Source organism: Halyomorpha halys, unplaced genomic scaffold, assembly GCF_000696795.3.
Source record: "Halyomorpha halys isolate HHAL.00 unplaced genomic scaffold, Hhal_1.1 Scaffold613.1, whole genome shotgun sequence".
Taxonomy (NCBI): domain Eukaryota; kingdom Metazoa; phylum Arthropoda; class Insecta; order Hemiptera; family Pentatomidae; genus Halyomorpha; species Halyomorpha halys.
In genome coordinates this window covers 57,243-67,184 of record NW_027112830.1, presented here as the reverse complement: position 1 = coordinate 67,184, position 9,942 = coordinate 57,243, and the positions used below count along the sequence as shown (strand labels likewise).

The 9,942-nt window shown below is 32.0% G+C and overlaps 1 protein-coding gene across 1 annotated transcript in view; it reads right to left on the bottom strand.

Annotated features, from left to right (window-relative positions):
- LOC106684760 (rho-related GTP-binding protein RhoN) overlaps positions 1 to 3,277 on the bottom strand; it is a 25,545-nt gene extending 22,268 nt beyond the window's left edge. The window contains exons 1-2 of the mRNA XM_024361532.2: positions 3,256 to 3,277; positions 1,859 to 1,968 (exon numbers count right to left, since the gene is read on the bottom strand). Coding sequence (XP_024217300.1) covers positions 1,859 to 1,968; positions 3,256 to 3,277 — 132 coding nt within the window. The remainder of the gene's footprint in view (positions 1 to 1,858; positions 1,969 to 3,255) is intronic.
- Between the last annotated feature and the right edge of the window lie 6,665 nt (positions 3,278 to 9,942).

The following is a 9,942-nucleotide window of genomic DNA, read 5'->3' as shown; positions in this document are numbered from 1 at the left end:
ACAGGCTCCGCAAATAGATCAGTCTTTGAGAGCACTTCAAGCGTTTCATTCCGCACTCCTCTTTCTTATTATTTTTAGTTTCTTACTTCAGTAAAAGATAACTTATATATATGTATACACTTGAGACAAACCAATTTGTACTACAGCAAGAAAGGCTCTGATTTATAAACATCAAATCATTCGGACAATAGTCGAAATGATCGGAGGCGGCCCTGCTTGGGCTACTGCTTTCCAGTTTGTTGCATGCAGCTCTTTCGTGTCTTTATTGATTCTGCCAATCCATCTGATTACTGACCTCAAACACAACCTCGTTGTCTGGTGCCAACTATACTGGCATTCATTGTAGTGTAGAGGCGTCTTGATGGGTTGCTTCGAGCCACACGTGGGAGGTAACCAAACAGCACACTGGACATGAGATAAGGTCCAAAGAGGTAGTAAGGAAATAAGGAGTAATGGCTGTGCTAATGAGTAGTGAAGATGCACAAATTGTGACATGATTTCCTATATGAAATTTTGAGGTGAAATGAATTGTGGTTTTATTATTGTTATTGGTTTAAAGTACATAAATATGGGACAGTGGTCCCGAAACGTTGCACCATGTTATGATAATTTAATAAAGATTTCATTAAACTGGAAGTCATTAACCACAAAAAATCTTTTATGAATTGACTCACCAGACTTCCTATAGAGATAATCCAGATTATATGATATTTTAATTTTACAACAGGTGGATATTTTAGTTTACAATAATATACTTTGTTTTAACTTCATTTACTTGCAGGACGCTTTTCTCTGCTTCTCTTATTAGAGTCTTTCTATGTCATTTTGGTTGCATCCTACTGTGAACGATAGATTTTCGCGTGATGTTCTTCTAACCACCTTTTCTAAAGATTCACTTTTAGGATCATTCGTAAAGACTTTTGTCAGTCTTTCTAACTTCCCTTAATCCCCAGCTCAGTCAAGATCTCTCAAAGCCATTTAGTTAATTATTGGTTTTGATCGTTGGGAATATTCTTTAATTATTAAAAACCAGAAGAGTACAAATATTTATTACTTCTCAAACAATACTAACTAAACACAATTATGTGGATCCATCTTTAGGGCTTGCCTTACGCTCTCTTTGCTTTGTCTTCAAAAACCCACACTGAGGTAAACCTGTACCAGCCAATCCAAATACCACATCCATACAATTGCGTACGTGGGCACTTACTTACTGGAGCTTGGAGAATGTGTAAACGCATCATAACGAATTTGATATAGTACAAGATCCGAGAAGAAAAAAAGGCAGTTATCTCACCCTAATTTTTGATTACTTTGATGAAAACTAGATATAATTACTAGTCAATATTGATGAGTCTACCAACTATAGGTAGGGGGAATAAAAAATGGCGGCTGTTTAAAAACGTTAAAAAAATACTAATTTTTCATTCGAAACTCTTTCAGAATTTTTCACTCGTTCCGAAATTGTTTTTTATGAAATGTTGCTTTTTAAAAAGCTATATCACGAAAACTATTTAACGTAAATAACTCTATTAGAGCTCATATTTTAGGAAATTTACTCTTCATTAAATGACGTTCTCTTAGGTTTTCTTGTGTTGTTCCTACTTTTTAAGATATAGAGCTCCGAATGAAAAATTAGTTTTTTTATCGCTTTGAAACAGCCGCAATTTTTAATTCCCCCTACCTATACTTGGCAGACTCATAAATTTGGACTATTAATTATACATAGTTTTCATTAAAGTAATAAAAAATTGGGGTGAGATAACTGCCTTTTTTCTCGTCTTGGGCTCTTGTACTAATAGTGGTGTATGAATATACAGGAAATTATGCGAATAATAATGAAAGTAGCTACACTAACCTTGTTTACTGTGTTGTCAAGAGAATCCGGGTCTGCTACAGAGAAACATAACAAAAAGACATGAGCGTCCTGGTAAGCCAGCGGTCGAACACTGTCGTAAGCACCGGCCCCTGAAATTGAAACACAAATATATTATTATATTAATTATTTTATATATTCTTGTTTGAGAGTGGTTTAGTTTATTCTTAATTTAAAACAAATTTGATCCTTTTTTTCTCTCAACTTTATTCTTTACAACTTTTCCAACGTTTCTTCCCTCAGGCCATTCTCAAGGATACCTTCATATTGATGTCATTTCCTTTTTCAAATCTTAAAAATGCAGGATAATTGCCTTTGTCCCATATAACCTTTTCTAAATAATTTTTTCCTAGATTTAAACCTTTTATAAAACACTTTTCTTACTTCCTTCATTCACATTTGCAACTTAAAACAGATTGTTTCATAAAAGGTTTAAATCTAGGAAAAAATTATTTATAAAAGGTTATATGGGACAAAGGCAATTATCCTGCATTTTTAAGATTTGTAAAAGGAAATGACATCAATATGAAGGTATCCTTGAGAATAGCCTGGGGGTCGAAACGTTGGAAAAGTTGTAAAGAATAAAGTCAAATTTGTTTTAAATTAAGAATAATATATTATTATGTTATAAATCTAGATTTCATCTTATGTATAGAGATATATAATATACGATGCCATCTAATTTCCACATGTAGACACATTGACAGTGAACTGTCGTAACATATTACCTTAAAACACCAATATTTTATATATAAGTTTGGTTTAAAAACCGAGAGTGATGTACGAAGGATGACCCCATTACAAGCATATGCTTAATAGTAATAAGCATCTCTAGCGCCCCCTGTGGCCAATATTGTAAGAAACAGTCTCCAGCATATGTTGTGGTGAGAAGTATACGAGAGATGAGTGCCATTTTTTTGGTTTTAATTCAGAGAGTGCATATTTTTTTCTTCTCTTGAGAATTCAAGTGTTGAACAAAACATTATTCAATTTAACCAACCATTATTCAACAAAACAACTGTGTTGAGTTGACGTGGAATGATACTATAATATTATTCATCAGCTTTCATCATTCATTAATTGATGTTACCGAAGCCAGGTTCACTATCGGCGTATATACAAACACTTTCATACTATCACGACATATATCTGTTACATGGAAATGAGCCTTGGCAAGAGAATTACTAGCAGTTTTTCCATGATACAGCCTGGTTCATTAAACAAGCTATTAGTTGCAATGTAGTTAGTACAGCCATATACAAAAGTTTGTCTCGAGTTTAGTTTGTACAGTCGGAATAATAAGTGAGGCGCTAACATTTCAGACTAAGTTAAAAGATCCATACATCAGAGCTGTCGAGTCAATACAGGCTTTCCACTACCACAGCCTCCTCTATTAGTCATTTTCGCTGTTCTCATTAATAACCTTCCTTACACAATAAACTAAAGTCCATGATAATCGTTCTAGATTGAGTAAGTACTTCTTACTTGATATTTCAATGTTAATAAGTTTAAACTACTGTCATATAATATATAAAAAGTAATATTTTTTTTTCGTATTTTATGCGTTGCCATACCATTTATATGATTTGATGGGGGCTCTTTGTTAACTTTTCAGGATTTTTCTGGGAAGATTATGAGCTGGTCCGGTTTTATCGGTAAGAATAATCATTTTTTTCTAAGCATATAAAATATTAAGATAATAAAAGAAGATGGTCAGGGTTGCGGTCAAAAGAGAAACAAAAATAGTTTACAACTATTTATTTTCCGACGTTTCGTCCCACTTTGCAGGGCTTCATCAGGGCTAAAAAGATACATAATAATAAAATGATAATTCTCTTTCGACCGCAAGCCTGACCATCTTCTTATATATCAATTTTTACGGTCAACTATATATACATATATAAAATATTAAGCAGTTTTGGTGTGTAGCTTATTATAAGCCAATCGATTTTTCTCTTTCTGAAGAATAAGAAACAAATATTAAGGATTCTATTAATTTTTTTTACTCACTAAAATTTTTTTTTTAAATGTGACTTTAAGTAAAGTAATTTTTTTGAATTTTCTTTTTTTGGAAAAAGACAATCATATTCGTTTTTAGCGTAGTATGAAACCCTCAAATACCATTTTTAAAAGAAATTCACTTTTATTGATATTATAATCGTAATTGGAAGTTTAAAATAAATCCCATCAAACCACCCCCTTTTCAAAGCTTACCCTTCAACGTAAGCCTACCGACGGCTCTACAGTTTCATTTAATAATATTACTATAACCCCTGTCGAACAGATCCACTACCTTCAACTACATCTGGATAAGTGACTGTCGATTTCGACTATTACAGTACTTACTAGACAAGCGGTCTAAACTTCCAACTCATTACAAAAGACTGATCTACATGACTGCAATAAGGCCAATCTGGACATATGGAGTTGAGCTTTGGGACTCCATTAAGCCTTCGAATTCCTCTCGTATTCAATCCTTACAAACCAAAATCCTTCGTAAAATCCTCAATGCTCCTTACTTTGTCACAAATAAAATACATAAAGACCTTAATGTTCCCTATGTAACCGATCTAGCCTGAACCGATTTTCTATTAACAAAATAAATTTTATATGCGTCTTTGCAGGTGATCAGAACCAGATACCGTTCCTTCCATAATAAACTTCTCAACCACTCAAATCCACTTGTTTCTAACCTGGCTTCTCCTTCATTACCTAATAATCCTCCTAGGCGTATGAAAAAAAGATGGCCTCGAGATCTTCTTCTCTAGAAATGTTATTGAAGTTCTATCAGTGGGTAGATTCTCCACATGTTTTTATCATGTTACTATGTCACCTACAGCAAATTAACTTGTTGTATATATGTTTATACAGTTGTAAATATCAATAAATAAATTATTAAAAAAAAAAAAAAACTATATAAACTCAAATACTTTGTACTGTAAACATATAATATATGTAGTATGCCTTTCATGGCCTGGAACATGTATAAAATAAATAAGCTATCTCTTTATGGGGTTACCATTAAGAGAAAAAAAAATACATATATATATATATTTTTTTTCTTCTCAACTTTGAATCCGGAATATCAAATTAAATTTCATTCTTCGGATTAATATTATTAGTAATGCTCAATTATTAACAATTTCTTGTAATATGTTAAAATATATTAAATAACTGTTATTTTGTGAAGTATTTCCACAGTTGACGAAGATATTTCAATTAAATTCGGTCGCCCCCAGGTGCGTCCACGCAATACTGCAACACGCCACCAGTCCAATTCAATTACTCCAGTTAAAATTGATAGGACAATACAAGGAATGGCAATTATACACGCATGTATACCTGTCCTATGTTACTTGTTACTGGAACATTCGAAGAAGAATTTGATGAAGGATAAATTATAGGATGCATAGCTAGTAGTGGCAATGGGAGTTCTAATAAATACAACATATACAATCATGATGGTGAAAGTGCTCGAATACATACATGAAATCCCTCTTACATATATATGAAATATATAATAAGGAGATGTATTGCGATTGAGAAAAATTTCTATTTCCAGTTTTCAGCGGAAATTGAGGTCCTGTGAGTCCTAATACTCAAGTATCACAAAAAGGTCTGGGTGAATAACCAACCTCAAATATGGAACTAAAATTACATTATATAAAATCTTTTCACTTTCTAGAGATTGATATTATATTTTAAATAAAATAATATGTATCTAATTAAGTTTCAGACCTAGTTATCTCTGTCCGTTTATTCCTTGACCACTGTGGTATTAGCGTATGTATTGCTGTGAAAATCTGTAAACAATCACTTTATACCGAGTTAAACAATTACAACGTAATTTTAGTGTAGTGAGTGATCAAAAAAACTATTAATAACCAAGAACTAGTGCTCGTACAATAGAGAATTGACCGACGAGGCAGGCAGTCTCTGACCTGCTTGCTACTGGCCGTTGGCAACTGGCTATCATGTTGAACAGATTCGATACTTAGGACTCCATCTTGACAAGAGACTTACTTGGAATCCACACACAAGACTGAAACGACAAGAAACCGCTCGTAGATTCCGATTGCTACAACACTTACTTGACAAACGCTCTAAACTTCCCATTCACTACAAAAAATTAGTATACACTACGATAATCAGACCAATTTGGACATATGGAATTGAGCTCTGGGGCTCCACCAAACCATCAAATTCTTCCCACATCCAATCGTTACAATCCAAAATCCTACGTAAAATCCTTGATGCTCCTTATTACGTCACAAATAAACTCATTCATAAAGACCTTAACATCCCATTCGTTGCAGATTTGACCCAAACCAGACATGCGTTTTTATTCCAAACTCCTTAATCATCCTAACCCATTAATTCTTAATCTTTCGTCCTTAACAATCCCTGATAATCCTCCGAGGCGTCTGAAAAGAAGATGGCCACGAAACTTTCTAGTTTAAATTAATGTTTGAAGTACCACCAATGGGTGGTTCCTTCCCACGATTTTCAAGTGTATATGAAACATACTACATATTTACTTATTGTATTATTTTGTACAGTTGTAAATTACAATAAATAAATAATTAAAAAAAAAAAAGTTTCCAAACATTCTTTAAAATTTCATTAAAAGTCCAACGTTTCGGCCAATTTGGCCGTCCCCTTTGACAATGTTATTTTTTTATTTACAACTGTATTTATATAAAAATGTATCTAGTAAATTTGATGTAAGTTTATGATGGAGTGATACTGGCATGTAGAGAAGCTACCCATTGGTAGCATTGTAATAATATTTCTACATTAAAAGGTCTCGAGGCCATCTTCTTTTCAGGCACCTGGGAGTATTGTCAGGAATGGAAGATTAAACAATGTTAGAAACTAATGGGTTTGGGTTGTTAGGTAGTTTCTAATGGAAGGATTGATATTTGATTCGGGCTAGATCAGTTACATATGGAGCATTAAGATCTTTATGGGATGATTTTATTTGAGACAAAGTAAAGAGTATTGAGAATTTGACTAAGGATTTTCGACTGTAAGGATTGGATACGAGAGGTATTCGAAGGTTTTGTGGAACACTAAAACTCGACTTTGTCTAGATAGTCTTATTATAGTCATACATGGATTAGTGGAGGATAGTGTTAGGATTAGTTGGAGTGTCACCTGGATAGACTGTTAGTACAAGAGCCCAAGAGGAGAAAAAAGGCAGTTAATGCACCCTAATTTTTGATTACTTAATTGAAAACTAGGCATAATTACTAGTCAAAATTGATGAGTATGCCATGTATTGATAGGGGGAATAAAAAAATGGTGGCTGTTTCAAAATGTTAAAAATAATTAATTTTTTATTCGGAGCTCTATATCTTTACAACTACCAACAACAATAATAAATCTAAGAGTGGATCATTTAAAGTAGAGTAAATTTGCTAAAATGTGAGTCCTAATAGAGCTATTAGCTTCTTTGACCGCAACCCTGACCATCTTCCTATACATATTATTCGAAATATATGTATTCGACTAATTTTTTATTCGATTGAAATAGTATTTTAAATATTCGAATAAAAAAGTATTCGGATTGTTTAGTCGTATTTTTATTCGAATAAAATTTATTCGTCTCTGGTCAATCGAATAATTTTTGCCCAACTCTGATTATAACAGTACAAATAATACATATTTTTCTTTTCAAATAACTAAATTATAATTAAGATAATATCAATAAAAATAAATGTACTTAAATTAAACGCTAATATTAACTAAATACTATTTACAAATTTATTATAAAACATTCCTGTTGATTCGCATGTCGGGATACCGAGCGATTTCAGTTTTTAGTTTGATGAAGATGAGTGACCTATAGGTCAATATGTTGAATTCGATTGAAAAAAGTCCTATTTTATATAATTTTCACCTTTCTGGCTATTGGAAGAAGCATTAAATGGAGAATGCGTAGGTAGAAGTCCGGGACGTCGTAAACCCTGTTTAGCACCAACAAACAAGGCATAAGTGAACCCAAAACCTTAATATTCCCCTCCTCCTGAGATAATAATAGACCACTGAGTCTGTAACTGGTCAGTAACCTGAGTTACCGACTCCATTAGTTCCTTTTCAGTAGAAGTCATTAAGGACAAACTCTTGCAATTACTTATGCTAGGTGCATGCTTAATAATTTTTTAAGGTGTATTAAAAAGACCATTCTTTATTACTAACAGAACTTCTCTTAATTGATGAATAATTTGATAAAGATATGGAACCTAGTTGTGAAAACATGATTTAACAGTTTTTATGCATTTGCTTTATATTATCCCAGTTGTAAAAGTTCACTCTTGAACTGAAAATAATTCAAATAAAAAAAAATAATACAAAAATTATTATAAAGAATGCTAAAAATAGAGAGAGAAACTTGGAAATATGAAAAATCAAAGTGGCTGTGGGCCTCTGGACCAGCTGATATATTGCCAAACTCCATCTCCAGACTTTTCTCCTTCTTTTCTCCTGTCAAAGGAAAATAAATCTCTTTTTATCTCGATCGAATTTCCTTCGCCTAACCGCTCCTTTCCAAAGTATTCAGGTTTTCTTCCAACTTCACTTTTTTTCCATCAAGGATAAATTATTTCCCCTCCCAAAAAAAAAAAGATCTGTGTTAATTAGGTAACGTAGTGACTAATACGAATTAAGTACATAAAAATGTGAAAGTACATTATAATTTGAAATATAATTATAAGCAAGTGTCTTCAAAGCAAAGTATTGATTAGTAAAACTAAATCAGAAGGTATTTAATGAAGTACCAACTCAATCGTGTTCTCTGTGTATAGCAGAAGAAATAGAAGAAAACTTTTATGGGAGTGAGATTTTATGAAATATATATTAAAAAACAAATATTTTGACAAACATCAATTAAATATATTAATAATAATATTGTTGCCGTAGTTCCATCGCAATTGGGGATTTACCGTCAGGGACACCTAAAAAACATAAATATTTTTCGGTTGCTAAATTAAAGTTTTATTAAGTGAAAAAAATTAAAATATATTAAATTATAAAGAAGATGGTCAGGGTTGCGGTAAAAAGAGAAACAGACTTAAGAACCACATTTCCAAGCATAAAACTTCCATCAACTCCTGTACTCCACTTGCATCTAAATTATCAGAACACGCATTATACCTGAATCATACTTTTAATTTCGACAATCCTTCCATTCTTGCCACTGTCCCCAACCATACAAAACGTCTTATCTTGAAGTCCATTTACATAAATTTAATGGAGAATTCCGTCATTCTTAAAGTTAATAAGGACTGCATCTCCCTTACACATCTCCCCTCTTTTTGTTCTGCATTTCAGAAGCCCAATTTCTTGTCATATCTTTTATTCTTGTTTCTCTAAATTCTCACCCCATATTTTATTATTTTTATATTTACTATCCTTCCTTTTTCATTTATATTCATGTGTCTTATTTTTTAATTTATATTCATGTGTTACCTACTTTAGTGTACTTATATTAATTACTTTATTATTAATTTTCTATTATAATTTACATATCTCTATATACCCACTCATTTGGTATATTGTCTTTCTTAATCAGTTACACATACCGTATCCCATTATTTTATACGTTATTTCTTCTTAGTTTTTCTATCTATGAGATTTTTTTTTTATAATTGTGTAAATATTTCTTTTTCTCCCCCTCTATTATGTATATTATCATTTATTGTTTACCTAATTTTGATTTTTTTTCACATTGTTTACTTTTAAATTATTTTCATTATTGTGTGGCATACTTAACTGCCATCCCCATTCCTCCCGATGCAAACAGCTCACTCTGACTTTGACTTCCGTCAAAAAAGGTATGAATTCTATCTCATTAATTTTCATTTGATTTTATTCTTTTCTCTTTTCATCTCTTAATTTGTACTTTCTTTAATATTTCTTCTCTTATTTTATCTCTTATCTTTCTGTTACTATTACCATTTTCATTTACTGTTTACAACCTTTAATATTTCTTATTAAATTTTTCTTTTCATTGTACACCCCTGTTATTTTCCACCTTTTTTTTTTTTTTGTAACTATGTCAATTT